This window comes from Cervus elaphus, chromosome 15 (genome assembly GCF_910594005.1).
Source record: "Cervus elaphus chromosome 15, mCerEla1.1, whole genome shotgun sequence".
In the NCBI taxonomy this organism is placed as follows: domain Eukaryota; kingdom Metazoa; phylum Chordata; class Mammalia; order Artiodactyla; family Cervidae; genus Cervus; species Cervus elaphus.
In genome coordinates this window covers 29,371,847-29,393,858 of record NC_057829.1, presented here as the reverse complement: position 1 = coordinate 29,393,858, position 22,012 = coordinate 29,371,847, and the positions used below count along the sequence as shown (strand labels likewise).

General features: G+C 49.9%; 1 protein-coding gene across 19 annotated transcripts in view; it reads left to right on the top strand.

Moving 5' to 3' along the window:
- The window catches only part of CAMK2G (calcium/calmodulin dependent protein kinase II gamma), a 55,013-nt gene that overhangs the window by 15,418 nt on the left and 17,583 nt on the right, over window positions 1-22,012 (top strand). For 9 of the 19 annotated variants that reach the window (XR_006345460.1, XM_043926521.1, XM_043926516.1 and 6 more), the window contains exons 4-14: window positions 4,473-4,527; window positions 5,374-5,439; window positions 7,626-7,698; window positions 7,846-7,948; window positions 8,377-8,460; window positions 8,899-8,993; window positions 9,551-9,673; window positions 13,012-13,095; window positions 13,369-13,411; window positions 15,933-15,995; window positions 17,932-17,975. Coding sequence is in view for 18 of the 19 variants with exons in the window: in XM_043926521.1 (XP_043782456.1) it covers window positions 4,473-4,527; window positions 5,374-5,439; window positions 7,626-7,698; window positions 7,846-7,948; window positions 8,377-8,460; window positions 8,899-8,993; window positions 9,551-9,673; window positions 13,012-13,095; window positions 13,369-13,411; window positions 15,933-15,995; window positions 17,932-17,975 (833 nt within the window). In the remaining variant the exon portion in view is untranslated. The remainder of the gene's footprint in view (window positions 1-4,472; window positions 4,528-5,373; window positions 5,440-7,625; window positions 7,699-7,845; window positions 7,949-8,376; window positions 8,461-8,898; window positions 8,994-9,550; window positions 9,674-13,011; window positions 13,096-13,368; window positions 13,412-15,932; window positions 15,996-17,931; window positions 17,976-22,012) is intronic. The other 10 variants (XM_043926525.1, XM_043926523.1, XM_043926517.1 and 7 more) reach the window with 2 other exon arrangements.

Here is a 22,012-nt window from a genome sequence, read left to right as displayed (position 1 = left end):
TTTCCCTTGATAGATAACTCTACCCCAGGAATTGAAAGCCTATTGGACAAGTGACCCCTAATGTAAACCGTGGTGTCTGGGTGATAATGCTGTGTCAGTGTAGGTTCATCAGTGGTGATGAGTGTGCTTCTTTTGTGGAGGTGTTGACAGTGGGCGAGGCTGTGCGTGCGTGGGGACAGCGGGTAGGTGCGAGCTTCTGTGTGTTCCTCTCAGTTTTGCTATGAACCCAAAATTGCTTTAAGAGATAAAGTCTTTTTTTAAAGCCTGTTGGTTTTGAGGCATAACTGCAGAACCTGAAACAGCCCTGGGAGAGTGGCCAGAGGTGCAGAGTTGAGAGGAGGAAACGGCAGTAGTGCTGATCGTCTAGAGTCTGAATGAAGTGTCTTCTACCTGTGATCTGCTTGCTCCCTGCTCTGAATTCCTCTAATGAATAGACTCTGTCTTCCTTCGTGCTGAGCTGCCCCAGCAGTTTCGATCACAGCCTAGCATTGTGGTTTAGAGCAGAACTTGTCAAACTTTCATGTGCTTGTGAATCACCTAGGGATCGTGTTAAAATTCAGATTCTGATTCAGTAGGTCTGGGGTGGACCTGAGCTTCCCCGCGTCTCCAGGTGAAGCTCATGCTGCTGGTTCAGCATATGGAGAAGCAAAGGTCTGTGGCCTTGGTGTCCAGTCCTCCAGGTCTGGATCTGGGATTTGCTGGGCAGCTGTGACCTCTGGCACATGATATTACTTACCTGTGCCTCCGTTTTGTCATCTGTGCCTCTTAACAGAGTTGTTCTGAGAAGGTTGAGCAAGTGAACGAGGCCTAGGAAATCAATGGAGGTGATAAAACTGGAGATTCCAGCTCCCAGAAGTAGTCCCTCCAGCCCCAACTCAGTTCACACATGTTATTCAAGCCTGGCTGCCTTTTACCTTGGGCCCAGGCCACACACAGCTAATAAATAGTAAGTGTAGCAATAACAGTTGCAAAGAAAGGGATGGAAACATTGGAGCATAAGTGAGCAGCTCCCAGATCCATGCCCACCTGCTCCTTCCTAGAGGGCAGCCTTCATTCCCTCACCAGCCCCCTGGGATGACAGGACCTCCTCCCCCGCCGTGTTATTTCCATGGACATGAACAGTGATACTTTGTCAGTGCTTTTTTGACCAAAGTTTGTTAGTTAAAATATGGCATACTGTCCGGTGGTTTTTAAAGAACTGGAAATAGCCACAAGATTTGGGTTGTGGCTTTGTCAGTACTTGAAGGTATGAGACACTGAGTGTGTTTTTTTTGGCCTGTTCTTCCTTCCACAGTTTGTAAAGAACAATAGCTAGGTTTACGACTGTAATGCAGCAAATGCTTCGTGCTTCTTTTCCCAGATCTTCCTGTCTAAGGTTGGTCTGGTTCTCCTTGGCCTCCATACCCTCTCATGACTATGGAATGGCCTGGGTATTGGATTTTTTTCCCCCACACATCCTTTACTTCTTCCCGACAGCCCCTAATGCTTGGTTATGTGTTTGTATAAGTGCTTCTTTAAAGCCCATCCCCCAAGAGGCTGCTGGGTTTCTCTTGTTCACAGCTGTGTCCATGGCGTGTCCAGCCACGCCTGCTTCAGGGAGGGTGCCACATGGACATTGTTGAGCAAGTCAGAATGACCAGGGCTAATAGGGACAGGTTAGAGCTCCTTTGCCCAAGAGGATGGAGAAAGTGACTCCCTCCGGGCAGTTCTACAAAATCAGGGATCTTGATATTGGCCTGCTATGGCCTCAAGTCTCAGCTCTGCCACTCAGTGTAACTTTGGGTGAGTTTCTTTTGGAGCCTCTGTTTCCTGTCCTGTTACACAGACGTTAATAGAAGTACCTACCCCACGGAGCTAATGCAAGGGTTCAATCAAATAACATGTGTAAAGCACTTGGCATAATGCCTGGCACATTGAAACGGCTCAACTAAGTGTTAGGTATTATAATTTGGATCTTTATTATCAAGAATCTGCTAGGTTGGCACTTAGAGCGGTGCAATCAAGTTTCTCCTCTTGTCCTCAGTCCCCTGTTCATTTTCTTTACAAATGGAAAAAGAAAGATAGCAGTCTTGCTCAGTGATGGAGCCTTCCACACCTGTCCCTCCTTGCCTTGGCGGCGCCTGGCCCTGAGACACACATCAAAGCGGACCTCTGGGCTGGGTGGCCTGGGAGGACTCGTCTTCCTCGCATCTCTGCTCATCTGATTCCCCTCCCAGTTTCCTCACACCTGGACTCTGTGTGTGGTCTTACTGGTGAAGGGCAAGTGCCAATGACTCCCTGTCCGGGCAGAGGCATGGGTGCCTGCCCTTTTTGCCCTGTTGGGCTCGGGGCTGGGGGGGTGGGGTGTGTGGGTCTGGGATTAGGATAGCCAGGTGCCAGGACTCCCCTGGGAATCACTATTAGCATTGTACCTGCTGCCCTGTTAGTGCCTCCTCCTGCTGCTGTTCGTCACCTCCCTAATGAAGCTGGTCTTTAGCTTCTGGGACAGCTGATTTCCAGGGGATTATTTGTATTACACACTTTAATGCTTTTTAATAGCAAATTTTTAATTAAATGGAAAGTCCTTTTGGAAGCGAGGGAGCAGCAGCTGCAGCAGGGCTCAGCGTGAGACACCCATTCCGGCCAGAGAAGCACAAGTCAGGAATGAGGGTGGCATGGCTTTGGGGGAGCTCGGCTTTGGGGGAGCTCGCCTGAGCATGCCTGGGTTAGTGACGGTAGAGGGGAGGCAAGGGTCTCGCTGTAGCTTCTTCACTCTGTCACCCACAGGCCTAGAGAAGTATGAGCTTGTTCGCCCAAGTACAGGAGAGAATCAGTTGAGGAGGAGGGATTTTAGGAGTACTACCCGCCTTTGATTCTGTTGGTAAATTGCAAAAGTACTGAGTTCTGGTGGAATTTTGAGGTTGAGTAACCAGATCAGATCTAATAAGGTCGGCAGTATGAAGCATAAACAATTGCTGGGCCCTGGTTCTCGCCCTGGCAGGCCCGAGTCCTCATTTGTCAAGTGAGGAAAAGCTCAGGGCTCCAGCGATGGCTGAGGGCCTAGATTTTACATTCAGCTCATCTTGCTTTGGGGGAAAGGGGAGGTAGGGAAGTGCCTCAGTCCTGAGGAGATGCCCTCACACTGGAAATGGAAGGTATCATTCGAGCTGGTAGGGGCCTGACACAGAAGAGATTTCTTTGTATCTGAGAACTTCACTGGTTGGTTTGGTGTCAGGCCATTGCTGAAGTGCTCTGTGAGGAGCTCTTGGAACTGCATGAAGGTCAAACAGAGGGAGCCCCTTGGGACACAGGCTCTCCATCAGGCGAGTGCAGGTGAGGGAAGGGACCTGAGCGGGAGGGTTGGTCAAAGCAGAGGTGCATTTGCATTAGAATGATGCTGAGGGGGGCAGTTGGCATTTAACCCCCTGAGGTGGCTTTGTGGGCCGAAGCCTGAAGAGGAGACCTCAGCAGCATCAGGTTGGGCTCTTGCCCAAGAGCTCTGGAGGCTGAGTGGGAAGAGAGTCTGCTCACCAGCTTTTCTTTCACCTCTACTGCAGCTCCATGCAGTAGCCTCCCGTACCCATCTTGTGGGCACATTCGTGAGCCGTTTCTCTCCAGGCTCCACTGCTTTGTCGCCTGGGTGTGTGGGATCCTCCACATTTCTTGGAGGAAACACTGGCATAAACCAGTATTCGGAGTCAGAAAGAGCTGTGTTCACATCTGGACCCACCAGATCTTTGGCCTTTAGCAAGAAACTCTATGCCTTTGAGCCTCCATTGTCCTCATCTGTGGAATGGGAGTAATACTTATCTCGGAGTGGTCATCAGGAATATTAAACTCCTTGAAGTAGACACTATGTCCTTCCTAAATCCTACCATCTGCCACACACAGTCAGCCCTCGATACATACTTGTAGCTTAAGTAATGTACGGCAAAGAGCCTAACTCAAGGCCTGGCACGTAGTCAGCACTTAATAAATGGTTATTGTCGTTGCCTGAATCTGTGTGTTGCCTGCTGGGCTCTGCCTTTCCCACTTCTTCCCCTCCCCCCAACTCTTCTACTCCCATTTACTCCAGGGTCTCCCATCTTGTCATTCTCTGTCCCTCTGCCGTCTGCATCCCTAGGTGCTTCTCACTCTGCACTGCACCCTCACACATCACCCTCACACATCACATCCCAGGATCACCTTCGCTGGGACCAGTCGCTCTCAGAAGAAGGTTCCTGCTTTTTTCTGTCTTGCCTGCCACAAAGCTTCTGTCTCTCGCCTACATCTGAGGCAGTCTGAGGTGCTGACCCGAGCCCTGGACCTGTGGTCTGGTCATCTCTGCTCTGCGGCCGCATCTTGGACCCAGGGATGCTGGGCATCTGCCCCTTCTTGGGAGAGAGCCTGTGGGGCTGACAGGATGGGGCAGGGCTGGGGTGGCCAAGGAGGAGAGGAGTAGGCTTTCCAGGTTTTCTCTCTGTTAATCTCTGTCCCCATCTCCTCTCTTGCAGTACGCCTCCATGACAGTATTTCTGAAGAAGGGTTTCACTACCTCGTGTTTGACCTGTAAGTGCCACTTTCTGAGGGTGTGGGGGCCTTTCCCTCCAGCTGGGTCAAGAGGAAGGCTTGGAAAAAAAGCCCTAAACTGAGTCTTCAGCCTCTGCCAAGGGTCCCTCTCCTTTGCCCGTGGAGAGGGGTTTGATTTTGAACATCCTCTGGTAATGAGCTGATTGCCAAGGGTCTCCTTGCTCCCTCAGTGTTTCTCCAGGGCTCTGACCCTGGGGTGGCATTGCTCTTGCATTTTCTGTTCAGTAGCACACCTTGTGCAGATGCTTTTTTTTTCTTGTTTCTCGGTGGAGATATAGAACATAGCTCTTTGCATGACCTTAAGAATTCTGGGAAACTGAAGGCACCTTTTATTAGCTGTAAACTGGGCTCCCATTGGTCTCTCCTCCACTCTGGTTGTGGTTTAACGTCTTAAAAGTGGTTCTTCACCGAATGGAAATGCCTCTTTGGTATTTTCAGGGTTGGGCCTCTGTGTCCTTGGTCTCATTGTTCTTCAACTTCAGTAGTAGGTCAGTCCTTCTTGGGCAGCTGGATTTTAGTATTCATATTGGTCTCAAATAAAGCTAAGACTGTTCGAATAAGTCAGTTATTTTCTCTTAACTGCCTGTACATTCATCTTTACCAGAGTATTAGGTAATCTACAAATTATAGAAACAGAAATGTGCCGGAGGAGGGGAGGGCTCACATTGTCCCAGGAAGAAGCTCCGTTTAATTGAAGGATTGGTGTGTTTTGAGCTTGCAGACAAAGCACATGTAGAGTTGACACGTCTCTGAAAGCCGTTGTACAGTGTGGCTGTTGGTTACCTGTTGGATGCTGCCTCCTCTGACCCTCTTTGTTGGTTGCAGTGTTACCGGCGGAGAGCTGTTTGAAGACATTGTGGCCAGGGAATACTACAGTGAAGCCGATGCCAGGTGAGACAAGGGCCCTGTGGCGTAAGTGTGCCTCTTAACCATCTTAGGGGGCAGGGCATTGTGCCTGTTTGACCCGTCTTTGGAAGCGATCAGAAGAGCTCTTACCTGGACAAAGATTCTGTAGAGTTGGACTCAGGCTACATTCCATGGGCATGCTTAGAAGTTAATAATTCAGCACTCCCAGATCAGTTTTCTGCAAAGCTCTTCCAAATCTCTTTCACCCTGTCACACCAGAAATACCTTTCCTTTGCACCGCTGTATACTCACGAGGGCCCAGGGGCTCTCCCTATCTCCACTTCCTTCTTCTGACAAATTCTGCTGCATACAAGGCATCCTGGGAATGATCCAGAGATGGGGAAAACATGGTTTGTGTCCCAAAGGAGTGTAAACGTCTGGGCTAATAATCTATACAGGGAACTTCCTGGGAGATTTCACCCATCATCACCTTGTGTCTTGACCACCAGGACCAGCTTTTCAGGTTGGAGGACCATTCCTCAGCCACACCCCTCAGCCCCCAGCCCTCTAAGAAACCCTGGCAGCTTCTTCACATGACGCAGCAGAATTCCTCCCACACCACAGCTCTTGGGCACTTGTTTGGCTTGCCTTTCCTGCCCTGGCTCCTCCCCCACCCCCGAATCTTTTCTGAGGGTGATGTCCTGACAACCTGACTTTGAGTGTCCTGCCGGCAGCCTTCTCAGGCATATGTGGCAGCTCTGGCTGCCTCTGGGGGCGTGGAGGGGGGGACACAGCTTCCTCACAGATTTCTCAACCCTTAGAGGCCAACGTTTGCTGATCAGCTTCAGATGCTTCAGCCTCAGGAAAAATTCTCAAGTGGGAGATGAATTCCAGTGCCAGCAGGGGAGGACCAGGCTCTGGGGCGGGAGGAGGAGGCGGTGATAGCTCAGGGAGCCTGGCGGGGAGGAGGGGGAGCTGGGGCGGGTGACTGTACCAGTGGGCTTGGCCTGGCTCTGCTGGGACACTTCGCACTTTTGCCATTTTTGGCCAGAAGGCTCTCCCTGCTAGCTTGGCTCTGTTCTAATTATATATTTCTGTGGAGACTCGCCTCTTCAGCTCAGTCTTAAAGTCTCTTCGGCCTACTCTTGGACCATGTCCTTATGGGGAGGCCTGAGCCTCAGCCTCCAGGAACCCAGAGAGACACTTTGGCTCTTGTGGAAGCCCCAGCCTCAGATTTCAGAGGAAGGAATACTGTCAGTCCAGGTTACTGATGTATGGGCCAGATCATTGTTGGTCGTGGGGACCCCTCTTGTGCATTGTAGGTCTAGAAGCATCCCTGGCCTCTATCTGCTAGATGCCAATAGCACCCTCCCTCTCAGTGGTGACAACCAGCAGTGTCTCCAGGTGTTGCCAGATGTCCCCTGGGGGCCAAAATCATCCTCTGGTTTTCACCAGTGCTCTGGACTGCTGGGGCACTCCACCGGGAGTTGACCACAGGCGTGGAGGATGGTTTGGAAGGTGGACGGCCTTCGAGAATTTGAGAATCAGCAGCCCAATGTGACTCTATGCTAGTTTGTCTTCTTCTGTGCAAAAGCATGATGAGAAATGCTCCTTGGGGGGGCCGCTTTGGGACTCTCTTAAGTGTCTTATTTCTCAATGATGCCTGTGTACTCATTTTCTCTCCCCTACCAGATGATAAACTTCAGGGCCGGCACTGCGTCCCCTATACAGCTGGTGTGATACCCAGTCCAGTGCTTATAGGTGCTTGATAAATGTTTACCTACCCCCAAAACAACTTAGGCTTGGTGGGACTATCCTTCCTGAGTTGCCACCACAAGCCTCTTCTCCAAGAACACAGTTACTATAGGGGGAAAGAGAAAGGAGGAAGGGGTTGGATGGTGTCTCTTTCTCAGGTGTCTGAGGTATTCTTTCTTAGAAACAAATTGGATATGCTGAGCCTTCACAATCTAAGGAGGCTTGGTGGACCCTGTTCTGGTCTGTCCTCTGCTGTTATCTAGTGGGAGACCCTGGACAAACCACTTAGTCTGCTTGGGCCTCAGTTTCCTCTTTCGTAAAGTAGGTTGAACAGATGGTGTCCGAAGTCCAAGGTTTTAGCTCCTCGTTCAGTGGTTCTGTGTGAATCCATGACCCAGAGTTAAGTGCTTTAGTCTACGGCATGTGGTTGTGGATGGTTTAACCCTGCACTAACCTTTCTTTTCGTGCTTTTGCAGCCACTGTATACATCAGATTCTGGAGAGTGTTAACCACATCCACCAGCACGACATCGTCCACCGGGACCTGAAGGTACTTACTGCCCGGCTCCCCTTTGCCTCTTGTTTGTGAAGCACTGGCGCCACCTGGTGCCAGGTGATAGTACTGCATGGTCCCAAGCTAAGTTCGTCTGGGCTGCGGGATTGGTGCCTCACGAGGTTCTCTGTCTTCCTTATACAGCCTGAGAACCTGCTGCTGGCGAGTAAATGCAAGGGTGCTGCCGTCAAGCTGGCTGATTTTGGCCTAGCCATCGAAGTACAGGGGGAGCAACAGGCTTGGTTTGGTAAGCGTGACCCCGTCTTCCTGGAATGCAGCTCCCGCCCTTCCTCCTCTTCCTGATCTGCCTTCCTCTTTCAGAACTACAAGCCAGACCCTTAATGGTCCTGGCCTCCTCAGAGACTGGAGGCAGGGAGGGCAGAGAGCTCCCCCTGGCCCTCCGTGACGCAGTACAGTGAGACTAGCTGCTGTCAGCACTGCATTCTTGCTGCCTCCGGGGACAATGGAAGTTCCTTTAAGGCACATGTATTTGCCCTCTGGTTTAGATTACGGGCACTACAAGAAGCCCAGCCCGTCGTCTCTTGCTGCCCAAGTGCTGAGAGCTTATGTAGCCAAATCAACAGGAGTAAGAAGGGACTTGGGGAAAACTGCTGATGTGGATTTAATGAGAGAGAAAGTGGGTTCAGTGTGCCTCCGCTCTCTCTTCCGCTACAGGTTTTGCTGGCACCCCAGGTTACTTGTCCCCTGAGGTCTTGAGGAAAGATCCCTATGGAAAACCTGTGGATATCTGGGCCTGCGGTAAGCCCATTCCACACACTCAGCTTTTTTGGTGTTAAGGGCGCTCAACTTCCAGCGATGACAAGAAAGAGGCATTGCTATTCCCTGCGGGTCCCACAGGCATCTGGTATATGTGAAGTCACAGCATTTGCTCTGGTGTCCCCCGGGATGGCTGTTCCCATCACAACCTCCTCCCCAGCTTCCTAGATGATGATGATGTTTCCTTCTCAAAGAGGGATTTACCCATGCCTTAGTGGGTGGGTTGTGCCTGAAGAAATCCCAGACATGGCGTGGTGACGTGGGGTGTGAAGCACAGTGGCACAGCATTGTTGGCGGCCATCCACCTCTCTCTCTGGGATGGTCCTTGACTTTCTGGGTGGCTCAGAGCCCCATGTGGCTTTTCTTGGTTCTTCAGCAAAGCAGGTGACTGACCCCAGTGACCTGTGTTCTGTCTTGTAGGGGTCATCCTGTATATCCTCCTGGTGGGCTACCCTCCTTTCTGGGATGAGGATCAGCACAAGCTGTATCAGCAGATCAAGGCTGGAGCCTATGATGTAAGGACCAGTTTGTTCCTGCCCCTCTGTCCAGGGGAAGGGGGTGTGCTGAGTATGTTGCAGGGTGTGGGGAGTGTCAGGGATTTTGAGGACCATATAGGCCTCAACTCTTGTCACCACCTGTCCCAGGGAGCAGCTTTTTTGCACAGCCATTGTTGGTGGCTGTAAAATCACGGAGTCCACTAAAGCCCTTTGTTCTGTTATTTGTGGCTGTGTAGTGCGCCGTGTGACATAGCGATGAGAAGTGTGGCGGCTCCTCCCACTGCCGTGGGGCCTTGGGCATAGTGTTGAGCAGCGGGTTCCTCCTCGTAGGGAGATGGACTTGAACCAGAAGATGTCAGGGTCCCCTGGTATGATATCTGGCGTTCTAACCATGATTGTTCTGTTCTTCTTTCCCAGTCTGTAAGTTGACTCAGGTCCTGGGATACTCAGTGCTTAGCCCACTTCATGCTAGGCAGCTTTCGATAGTTAACCAGGGTTAACCTTGTGACCCTGGTTACAGGGGGCATAAGGTGCACAGATTTCATATCCCTCCTTCTCCTGTTCCCATTTCTTAGTTCCCATCACCAGAGTGGGACACAGTGACTCCAGAAGCCAAGAACTTGATCAACCAGATGCTGACCATAAACCCCGCAAAGCGTATCACGGCTGACCAGGCTCTCAAGCACCCATGGGTCTGTGTAAGTGTCTTCTCCCGAGGTCAAAGAGATCCAGGATATCAGCTCTCAACATGCTCATGGCACTGTCTTTACCCCCCTTCTTGTGACTAGAGAATAATCACTTGGGGCCTTGAGCTAAGACGCTGCAGAGGGGGGACAGGGGACAGGGTGGGGCCCAGGGGCAACAAATGTCACCAAGAGAAGCCAGGGAAGCGATTGGGACTAACTAGCCTCTCCGTGACCTTCCCCCACTCATTTGGCAGGTATGATTTAGTTTTGCTGTTGAATGAGGGCTTAGGTTGACCCTTGGAGACTCCGGTCGATGACAGAAAGCAGCCAGCAGAACTCAAAAGTAAATTGCCATGCCTGGAGTGCATATCCAGATCCCAAATCAGACAACTCTAATGGGAAGGTGATGAGACCCAACAAATAAACAAAAGAGGCCTGTGAGCAATGAAAAAAGAGCTTCTGAAGTTCAGTCACAAACCTCGTCCTAGGAGAGCCCCCAGGCTATCGGTGTGGGTCTTCATCATGCTCTGTTTTTGTGTAAAGTTCTATCTGGCTGCAATATCTCTTTTCAAACAGGGTCTGCTATAGTCAGGCCTCCTGACAAACCATGATGCATGTATTTATTTGCTCTTTTCCATGTTTACTGAATGCCTCTTTGGTGCTGGTCCCTGTGTGCTGGAGATACAAAGATGAATAAGGCCTGGTGCCTTCCCCCACAGATCTCAGAGATGATCTGGGGAGACAGGCACTCAAGCAGGCAACCAGTGCAATGTGACAAGTACGTAAAAAAAAAATCTAACGAGTGTATAGGAGCCCCTGCCGTCTCTGGTGGGCAGTGGGATTGCTGAAAGCCTGGAGGAGGCGAGCTCTGTCCTGGTTCTCGGCAGATTACGGGAAATTCCCCAGGATGATAACCTGCAGACTGAGGTTAGCACGGGCTAAGGTGAGTGGCCATGGGGAATTACGGTGAGTTTAAGGAATGTTAAGTAGTTTGGTTGTAGGTGAAGGTAGGGCTACAGGAATATAAGAGAACAAAGCCAAAAACAATGCCAGTGACATACAAGTTTCTGCCTAAGGAGTTTGGGTTTTATTCTGAAAGCATAGGGAACCATTTAAGAGTTTCGAGGAAGGGAATGAAATATGCAATTAAGAAAGACCGCTTTGGAAGCTGTGTAGAAAATGGAATTGAAGAGGCAGGGGCAGAGAGAGCTAAGGAAGCTGTTGTGGTTGTCTAAGCAAGGCCAGACAAGGTTTCAGCTAAGGGTAATGATAGGATAGGTGGTGTGGCAAGGAGTGGACACATTTGAGAGAGATTTGAGAGAGATAATAAAATGGACTTTGTGACCAACTGGATTTGGAAAGTGAAGTTCTTTTGAGAGAGAAATCTGTGGGAATTGCCAGGTTTTGAGTTGGTAACTGAGCTGGAGGGTTGTACCATTCACTGACCCAGAGGAAACCTAGAGGAGGAGCCCTTCTATGAGAAAAGATGATGATTTTAGTTTCATACATGTTAAGTATGGGGGCCTCCAGCTGGAGACATCCCGTGGGGAGTTAGAAGTATGGAGAAGTTAATCAGAAATACAGGTTGTGGTCATTTCTGTATGGATGGTGTTGGGGCTATAGAAATAGATGGGATTGGTTCTCTGCTAATTGAATCCTTACTGTGGGCTGTTGTAAGAGAAGATATGGCCACCAGCATTTAGTGGCCCAGAAAGGAGCCAGCAAAGGGGGCTGCGAATGAGAATGTCCATGGGAGAAGGAAGATCAGGAGATCCTACAAAACAGGAGGTCTCAGGAAGGGAGGGTCTATAATGAGATGCTTCAGAAAGTCCATGATAAAGATGGAAGAGAGCCTGTTGCCTGTGACCAGTTAGAAGCATTGTTTCATTATTTCACTGAAAGAGGCAGTGCAGTCAGAGAGACCGATGATACTGCTAGAGAAGATGGATGAGTGAGGGGAAGTTTTAAAATCTTGCCATTGATTATATTATGTTGACTGCAGAGAAGAATATTATCCAGAATAAAGGGTTTAAAATATTGGCTAAATTTTGGCTCAATGTGAGACCTGTAGAAGGTGTCCTATCTACTAATCTGGAAGATAATTTGACTTGTTTTATGTAAAAAAACAATATATATATATATATATATATATATATATATATATATACACACACATACAGGCTAATTGAAGAACCAGTGTTTGGAAAGCACAAGAGAGGGGCTCTGGAGCCCAGGTCAGGGGGCCAGCACATGAGGGGTGATGCTTCTGAGACCTGGGATTAGGTTGCAGGGGGGTGAAAATCAGCTTGTGGGGGGAAGGCTGGAACTGAAGAAGTTCTTGCTCGATCATCTCTCATTTCTCTGGTTTAGAAGTTTACACTTTGGAGGAGGAAGTGAAATATGATACACACACATACCCACACCCCACTCCAGAAGGTCAACAGAAGGGAGAGTTGCTTCAGGAACCAGGAAAGGGAGAAGCCAGGGATGAGGGCAAGGATGGCAGGGTGGTCCCGTGGGGGTGTGGGCACCGGGCTACATGTTGTAGGTTTTATTTTTCTAGCAGACTAGCCAAGATATAACAAGAGCAGAGTAAAGGGATGAGCCACTTAAAATGGGTATTCAAGAATTGTGGGAATAGTATGTTCTGGGGGCATGTTTGTGGGCCCTACACCCTATCATCCTGTATATCTCAGTAGCCCCTGAGGACACCTCTGTATTAGGATATTATGTAATAATTGATGCTTATATTGCTGACCCTGAGTTATCAGGGAAATGTAAATCATGTCTAAGGGACTCTGTTTAAAAGTTAGCAGTAATACATTGAAGAAAAATTCACATCCAAAATGGTGAAGAGAATTGATGCTTCAAGGTAAAGATCCTCAGTTTCTCACATCACAGCTTCATTTAGGACCTTGTAGGGGGCTGCTGAGAGGAGCTCTTGGAAAGAATGAATGTTCTCTGCAGAGAGCAGGACCCCTTCCTGTTTTCTCACTGCCCAGAATCTGGAGTGCATTAGGTGCTCACTAAATAGTAGGTGAAGGATCACAACACACAGAATACTCACCCTTTCCATAGCCTCCATCCCCTAAGGAAGATCAAAATGCTCTCTCAGGCACCCTCATCCAGCATCAATTACTGGTGGTGTTTTCATGTTCAAATTATTGTCCTTACATAACCTTGAGTTTTGGGTAGAGCTTTTATTGTAAAAGCATTTTTCACATCTATGACCTCATCTTACCTTTGGAGCAACTCTGGGGTGGCTGAGCACAAGGCCACCAGTGCTGGGACTATGGTAGGGGGCAGAGGATGTGCCTGGGGGCTCACAGGCCTGTCTGTTTGGCTTCCAGCAACGGTCCACGGTGGCATCTATGATGCATCGTCAAGAGACAGTGGAGTGCCTACGCAAGTTCAATGCCCGGAGAAAACTGAAGGTGAGTTGTGCCTTCTGGGCCAGGCTGCCAGCGTCCTGAAATCATTCCTTTTGGCAGTGCGCCCCCTGCCCCATCACAACAGGAGAGATAGAGTGAATCTTCCCAGTCATCACCCCCATTAATCGGCCGGCTGGGACAATCTCTCATGGCTGGAGCTGAGCTGTGAACATTGTACCCAAGGAGGGCCCCTCGGCAGCAGTTGCACTCTGCCTGAGAACAGAGCATGCTTCTGTAGAGCCTGATGGAATTCACAGGACCCTTTTCTTTTTCCAGGGTGCCATCCTCACGACCATGCTTGTCTCCAGGAACTTTTCAGGTATGTGTTCAGCTGTGCCATTTCATTCTCTGAGGTGAGTGGGTCAGGATGGGCCATTGCCAGGTTCATGCCATCCCGATGCAGGTATCTCAGGCAGCACCTTGACCAGGATGGTGGGGATGCTGTTTGGAGGCCCTGCTACAGCTGAGTCTTGTAACCTGAAATTCTGGGGGACTTTACTTGACTTCAGGTTTATGATCGGCGTTTCCTAGAACCTCACAAGGAGTAACCTGCCCAGTCTTCCATTTACGTTGTCCTTGGGGATTCTTAATTCTCTGAAGACTCTCAGCACTTTAAGATTTTAGACAGTCTCCAAGGGCACCGGAGGATGTGCTTGGGAAAAGAAAGGGATGAGATAGAGTGAATCTTCCCAGTTACCCCCATTAATTGGCCAACTGGGACGATATCTACATCGTTGTGTCCAAGTAGTGATGACTAATAGAAATCATTCCAGATGTTTAAAGCATTTACAGTGACTATGCTTAAAATATTCTCTGTGATACTAACCGTAAAAATGAAGAAACAGGCCAGCAGGATGGAGGGAAAGGAACTTGCTTAAATTTGTACGTGGAATTGGGAGACTTGGGACCAATAATTTGTAAATCACACTTGACATTTCTTTTTAAGATGCAAGACACTCCACCTTCCCGCCCCCCTCCCCACCCCCCGCCTCCCCATCATTGTTCACCTTCAGTTGGGAAGCATCGTGGCTTTTCTGTGAGGAAAAGAGTAATGACAGGACTTAAAAGACAGAAAGGTCTCTTCCCAGCTTGCCTTTTTCCCTGGTCCTCCCTCCCCCTCACTGCCAGCCCCACTAGTTTGGTTCAAGACTTCCCCTGCTTTCTCATAACCAGACTCCTTCCCTTGCTTTCCCTCTGCATAGCCATGGTGCGGGGTGGGGGTGGGGGGAGCGGTGTGCAGAAGGCTCAGGTGGACAGCTCCCTGGGCAGAGATTGCCCCTTGAACTTGAGTCCATAGGCCTGGCTCCAGTAGTTCCTGTAACCTCCAGCCTTGCCTCTGGGGTTTCATGAACTCTAGACTGCGAGCCACAGGGCCCCAGAAGGTCAGGACTAGACAGTGAGCTGGGAGACTGTCCTCCTCAGAGGGACCTGTGACCCTGGTCAGGGCTCAGTCTTGTGTTGTGGGCACCCGTGAAGGAAAGGCTGTGTTTTGGATTCACCTTACAAATGGGGATAGGCGGGCACAGTGAGCCACCTCCAGCAGAGGTGGAGCTGTTGTCCCTCCTCGGGCCTCTGGTTGTCTAATTCTGCTTACAGCTTCTATGTTCTGGGTTTAAGAAAGCCCTTCGAGAGGATGCTCAAGGGCAGTTCTGTGCCCACCCTGGAATGGGGTGATCTGTTCTTGCTCTGAGTAGAAGAGACGTGAAACAGGCTGCTAGGAAATCAATAGCATGTGCCCGGCCCTGAGACAGCCTCCGCATCAGCTTCTTCTGTCCATTTCAGGAAATTGGTGTCCTAGTTTCAGGAACTCGGTCTCTGTCAGGACACAGCACCTTCGCTGGTCCCTAAAGAGCCTCCTGCCCTTGCGGCTCAGACTCTGTCTGGCCTTCACACTCACTTTGCCCTGGATCAAGAGACAAAAAAAAATAATAATAATGTTGCAAGCATTCCAGGATAACCTCTTCTGCCCTGACTCTGGGACAGGTGATGACAGAGCCTGTCTCCAGAAGCTTCTCTAGAAAGAGGTATGTATAGGTATAATCAAGAAGAAAGGGCACTTGTGTGCTTCTTCAGGAACAAGTGAGGCTGTTTTCTGAGTTGATCCCAAGTAGAAAGTTCAGCTTATCCCTGGATTTGAGCAGGTTGGCGAAAGGTGAAATCAGAGCTTCTAGAATGTATTGCTTTAGCAGCCTTGATTTTCTTTCTGGGGGCTCATTTCTTGGGCATCTACACCTTTGGAACACTGTGAAATACAGCCTTCCCTGGCCATCTCCCTTGAAGAGGGAAAGTGACCTGTGTCTCCGAGAAGCTGGGGGATGTGGAGCATCAGTGAACTAGGGCCACAGACCCTCCCCGGGCCCCAGGTGCCCATCTCTCTACCGTTTGGAATGTGGGCGAAGCAAAGGGCTGCCATCTGAAAATGTCCTTCTTTAGGTCCCCTCGGGAGGAAGGTCTGCAGATGAGATTCCGACTCCTCACAGCCTTAAGCTAGGGCTGGGCTGCCTCGGAAAGGACGGCCACCCCTCTCCAAGTCAGGTTTGGGCCTGCAGACCTTCCACCCGAGGTGGTCGTGGGACAGGTGGAGCCCCGGGATTTCCCCACGACCTGTCCGAGCCTGGCCCTCTCAGGTCCCCAGACTGCTGCAGGACTGGCTGCACCTGCTCACCAGCCTGCCCCCGGCGCCTCCGCTCCCCCAGCTCGGCCGGCTTGGCCACGCCGCCCGGATCCTGCTGTGCGCGGCGGCAGCGGGTTCCTGCGCCTCGCGCTGGGGCATGCTCGCTGCTGACTGGCCCCCGTGGCTTTGCGGCAGCTCTGTGCACTGAGAGACTGTATCCCCTCAGTTGGCAGGCAGAGCTCCGCCCCCGCCTCGCCTGCCGCGAGCGCCGCCGGCCTGGCCGGGCAAGGTACGTGGCATGAGTCCTCCCCGACCGCCTGCCTCGGCTCCCTGCCACCCCACCAGGAGGGCCAGCATGCCAGGCCCGTTCACCAGGGAGGCGAGTCCCATGCTTGCGGGCTGAGATGGGCATGCCGGACGGACCACCTAACTTGGCATCTGCGAGCGCCTCGGTGTTACGGAGCCCCCTAACCAGCCGTGCATGCTGGGCGCTTGCCAACTCTCAGGAGGCAATAGCCTGGGGACGTGGAGCTGGGCAGCAGGAGGCTTTCCTCCCAATGCGCCGCCCGCCTGACAGCCTGGCCTACCTGTGAGGGCTGCGGCCAAGGCGACCCGAGACAGCTCTGGCCTGGCCGCGACCTGCGCTGGGGACCAGGACTAGGGTTCAGCCGCACTGGTAGGCCCCGCCCCGCCGGGGGGAAGCCACGCGCCTCAAAATTGTGAGGTCTGACCTTGCAAGCCTCTGGGTCTGGAAGGCAATAGAGTGCAGAAGCTGTGCAGACAGCCGTCCCTGGGTTTGGATCCTAGCCCTGCCTCACCCCGAGCAAGTCACAGCAGCTCTCCCAGCCTCAGTTTCCTCATCTCTCCAATGGAGCTAATAACAGTTAAAATCATTTTTGACTAAGGCTCTCAACGCTGCCTGTAGGAGAAGACTTGTCCAAAAAATATCCCTGTTGCCGAGACCCCCACCCCAGACAAATAAAATCAGAATCCCTAGGGCATGGGATAGGCATAAGGTTTTTGTTTTTGTTTTTTTTTCTCCCAATTCCCAAGTGATTCTAATGGGCTATCAGAGTTGAGAACTTTGATGTATGTAAAGCACTTAACACAGTGGCTGGTCAGACATAGTAGTAAGTGCAGTAAAAAAAAATTTTTTTTCAGATCACCCCAGCATTAACTGGAGATAGAACCAAAGTCTGTCTGTGGAGGTCAGAGTTGTTGTGATTCCCTCGGGAGACCCAGCTTGGGTAGGAATGGCCACCTGAAGGAAAGCGCTGCAGCAGTACTGACCATTGTTAACACTTGCTGAGGGCTTGCTATGTGCCAGGCACTCTGCTTAGTGCTTTTCATGCCATGATCCCATTTTATAGATAAAGAAACTGAGGTTCAGAGAGGTTAGGTAACTCACACAGCTAGTAAGCAGTAGACCCAAGATGCAAGCCCATCAGAGTCAGGGTGGATCAGACAGTTGGACTGATTCCCTCTCCCTGGAATCTCCCATCCACTGCCTGCCACCTTCCTGTGGCCTTTGTGGCCAACAGACATCCCCATCCTTCCTAGTGGAGCTCATCAGCATCACCCTGTCCCTGGCTAGAGTCTGTCTGCCCAGTCCTTTCTGCTCAGTGGGTCCAGAGACTAGACTCCGAGGAAAGGGTGGCATTGAGGACCTGCCCGTCAAGGCTTCAGCCCCCTGGCAAAGCCCTCCTGTGGGTGCTCCCGGTCTCCGTGTCTGTGTCTGTCTGTCCTCACGTCTGGTCTCCTTCGTGAACTGTGACACTCTTGTTTCTTGAGAACACTCAGGAGATGTCTTGCATCCTTGCAGCTTGGCCGTCCTGAGAATTTCCATGGCATCTAGGGGTGGAGCCCTCACCTTTCACCCTGGCACTCTGCTTCCAGGCCTAGGTGGAAGCTGTTGAAGGCAGAGTTCCCAATCTCCCAGGCAGCCCCAGTGTTGATGGTGGTTTTCTCCTAAGCCCGGAGTATCCTTGTTTCTGCTGAGTCCTCTTCCATGGCAGAGGAAATCCTGGGGTGCCACCCTGCGGGTCTGACGCAGCCTGAGATGCCCTTCTTGCTCTGGGGCCTCAGGAAGGGCCTCATTTAGGGGTTTCAGGAGACTCCTGGCCCCTTTGTCAAACATGTCAGTCTCTTGCGGATCCAGCTGCCAGACTTCAGGTTGAGGAGAGGGTACCATGCAGGAGACTTGATTTTTCTCTTTGTTTTCACAGCTGCCAAAAGCCTATTGAACAAGAAGTCGGACGGCGGTGTCAAGGTAGGTGTCTCCACTCCTCCAGCCCAAGTGTGGCCCCTCTCCCTGAAAAGTCACTCCTGGGACTCCTTGGCACTTTGTCACTCCTTTCCCCAAGAACCTCCCTATCCTTGCTTTTTGCTTTAAACCAGAAACCTCTGTGCTCAGAACAGCAGGTTCCACTGGCCTGGGAGGGCAGAGGGATACGTGCTTCATCTGACCCTAGCTTGATTGGAAAGACTCAGGGGAGGTGATTCAAACTATAGTTTGCTACAACTGAATCCTGAACTTTACTTCCAGACACAGGTTTTATCTCCAGGGCTTGACTGTCTGGGTTTTTTAGGTTATTGGTTAATCTTATTTTCTTTTTAAAGCACAAACCCATTTAATCAAATGAAAGCAAAGTTTGCCTGGTTGACTCAGGACACAAGGCTTGGCACCTGAAGCTACTATCCTTTTCTCTTTTTTCTGATCTCCAAAGCACTTCCAGAACTCAGCTCAAATACCATTGAGGGATAGCGTCTTGAACTGTCTCGAGGCACAGGTGCCTTAGAAACAGGCAAGGGACTTGGTTGTCACAGCTCGTCTTCATTTGGTGAGGGAAACTTTTCTGGGGGATCAAGGCAAGAGGAGGGACCGGGCCCCATAAGCAGGAAGTCTCAGTGAGGGTGCCTGCTTGGCCAAGGTAGAGGGGTCCACACAAAGCTCAAGGTGTTCCTAGATGCTTTGGGGGCAGAAAGTGCCCTGGGCTGGGGAGATAGATAGGAGTTCATGCTATCTTGAAACCTACCAACTTATACCACAGAGAAGTTCAAACCATTATCATGCAAACCTTTAAATTAAGACAAAAGTTTAAATGAGACTTTTCCCTGGGATCTTATGTTCCCTGCTGAGATAGACCTGTGCCCCTTTCCCTGCCCCCATCCCTTCCTTTCTCTCTCATTCTTTGCATGCCTGCTTCCGTGTACTTCTGCCCTAAGGAGGGGAGCTTGGGCTCCACACACACCTGCTGCCATAGAGCTGGGGTTGATTGACAGCCCCTCAGTTTCAGGGCTGTAGGCTAGGTAGTGGAGCCAAGTTAGGAAAAGGTGTGTATGTGAACTTAGTTGCTCAGTCGTATCCAACTCTTGTGACCTCATGGGCTGTAGCTGCCAGGCTCCTCTGTCCATAGGTTATCCTGGCAAGAAAACTAGAGCGAGTTGCCATTTCCTACTCCAGAAGATCTACCCGACCCAGAGATTGAACCTGTGTCTCCTGCATTGGCAGGTGGATTCTTTACCACGGAGCCACCTAGGAATCCCTAGGGAAGGGTGGTCAGTTTATTTAGAGATTTTGCATGTGTCTTTCTGGAGAAGAAGCTAGAATCTGTCTTCACAAAGTATTTATTAAATACCTATCAGAGGCTCAGTGCTAGGGGCACATAAGAGGTATAAGAAGAGATGCAGATTTCATTCAGCCTCAAGAAGTTGCAAGGTTAATTGAAAAGGAAAGTGGACAAACCTGGAAGCAGCTAAGCACTGAATGGTATACGGACCCTACAAGGGATGGTTCAGTCCAAGAAGCTTCGGAAGAAACTTGTTGGAGAAAGCTACAAGGATGTAGGAAGACTGGACCCACGTCAGTGATTGCCTTTAGAAAATGGGATTGGAGGCAAAGGCAGGATGGGGAAGGCACACCTTTATTTTTTTAATTTGTATACATGTTTTCTTTAAAATGGGAATGTATTATTTTTGTAACTTAAAAACAACAAAAAGATATTTTTATAGGTTCTATTATATATCTTGATGTTCTCTGCTCAACTGAAACATGGAGTATATGGTAAAGGGATACAGAAAACACAGCTGGATTGGTCTGGTTGGGCAGAGAAATTGGAGGTTTGTGTGTTAGACCACAGGAAACACTGAAGGCCACTGAGCAGAGAAGGTTAAGAGTGGTGTTTCTGAAAGACTTGGCTAAGTGTGTCAGGGTAAATAGAGGATGCTAGTGTCAACCACAAATTGGCACTTGCCATTGGTACTTACCATCTACCTCTACAAGGATTAAATCATATGCTGCTGCGGCTACTAATTTTCAACACCCCCTGAAAGGAGTTCAGGGTGGAGAGCTGAAATGAGGCACTCTATACTTTGGTTAAAACTGGCAGAACAGGTCTTCAGATGGTTAGATATAATCAAGAGCCAATTTTATGAGCCCAATTCATTCTTATAACTTCCCATATCTAGAAAACCACTAAAATCCTTCATGGTGACAAGTGTGCCTCGTGACTAGCAGAAACCTTCTGCAAAGAAAAAAAAAAAAATGTGTTTGATTGCATGTACTTCCCCTTTACCAAAATCACACATACACTGACCTTCCCCTCTACTTCTTTGGAGCACTTTCTCAGAGTTATCTGAGATGCTCTCTCCTGGGCTATAGTCCTCATTTTTGCCCCAAATAAAACTTTAATTCACAACTCTCACATGGTGCATTTTTTAAGTTGACAGTAGGAGCTAGACATAGAAGTATCAACTAGGACTTAATATAGTCTGGGTATAGGGTGAAGTAAAGATGATGAGAAATATAAAGAGTTAATATTCAAGCTAACCAGAGGAGCACAGACCAACCAGCTGGCATAGGTGCTGCCTATGGGTCATTGGTCCAGCTCTGCCCATGAGTGCCAGGCTTGGATTAGACATTAGCCCTGATAAGAGGTGTGGCAATGGATGTTCCCATTGGATTCAGGGATTAAAAGAGGATCCTTCAAAGGTAATGTCAAAGTTTCAGGACTGTTAAAAGAAATGGTGGTATCTCTGCTGGAATGGGGAGTAGTGAAGGAATGTTTCAGAGGGAAGAGATGTTTTCTTTTGAACCACATTGAGACTGAGAGACAGGTAGAGATCTGGGTGGAAATGTCTTTTTTTTTTTAAGATTTATTTATTCATTTTTGGTTCTGCTGGGTCCTCACTGCTGTGTACAGGCTTTCTCTAGTTGTGGCTACTAGAAGCTACTCTTCGTTGCGGTGCACAGGCTTATTGCAGTGTTTCTCTTGTTGCAGAACACAGGCTGTAGGCGCATTGGCTTCAGTAGTTGCAGCACAGGGACTCAGTAATTAATTCTGAGGCCCACAGGCTCTAGAACACTGGCTCAGTAGTTGTGGCACATGGGGCTTGGTCCTGGCATGTGGGAACTTCCTGGATCAGGGATTAAACTTGTGACCCTTGCATTGGCAGGCAGATTCTCAATGAGTATACCACCAGAGAATGGGTGGAGAGGTCGTTAAAGCTGGTATAGCCCAGGGAGGTCGACACTGGATGTGCAAAGGGTGTCTCACATGAGTGAATCTCATGAGTCCACTTACTCAGCCAATTCTGGGTCTGAGGATCTGGGAAGGCAGCAACATGATCCATCCTTTAAAGTGTTCACCATGGGAGACAGACAGGGAAACCACGAGTTCTGGTGTGGTCTGTTAAGGTCAAGGAGGGAGGTGCATGCAGAATGGTCACTGGGGAGCAGAGAGACCAGCATCTGAGCCAGAACAGGAAACTGAGTTTGAAGGACTAGTTGGATTTTGCCAAGTTAAGGGGAGGGAAGAGAAAGACATTCCAGGCGGAGGGAATAGCCCATGTGAAGATACACGAGTTTGAAACAGCATTATGATTCTGGGAACTCTGTTAGCTTTTATATGGCAGAAGCAAAGAGTGGTTGCTCAAAATAGGACCTGAAATAAAGCAGTGACAGCTGAGATGGTGAGAGGATGGTTGAAAGTGTCATTAAGGAATAGGTTTCTAGCAGAACTTTGTGGATCCTGGCCTCAGGCACAGCCATTAAGACTAGCCTAAGGAGCTAGGTAAAATACACAGATGCCAGGGCCCAGCCTGGATTTCAGATTCAGAAGGCCTTGGGTGGAAGGCAGAATCTGACTAATTCCATTCCTCCATATGAATCCAAAGCACACAAAGGTTTAAGAGTCCGGGAAAGGCAAAAATTTCAGGGTTATCTGTTTTTAAGAGGCTGGAAGAAGAATCAGCAAAGGAAATGGAGAAAGAGGTAGATGAAGAACAGAAGTGTGCAGCAAAGCCAGT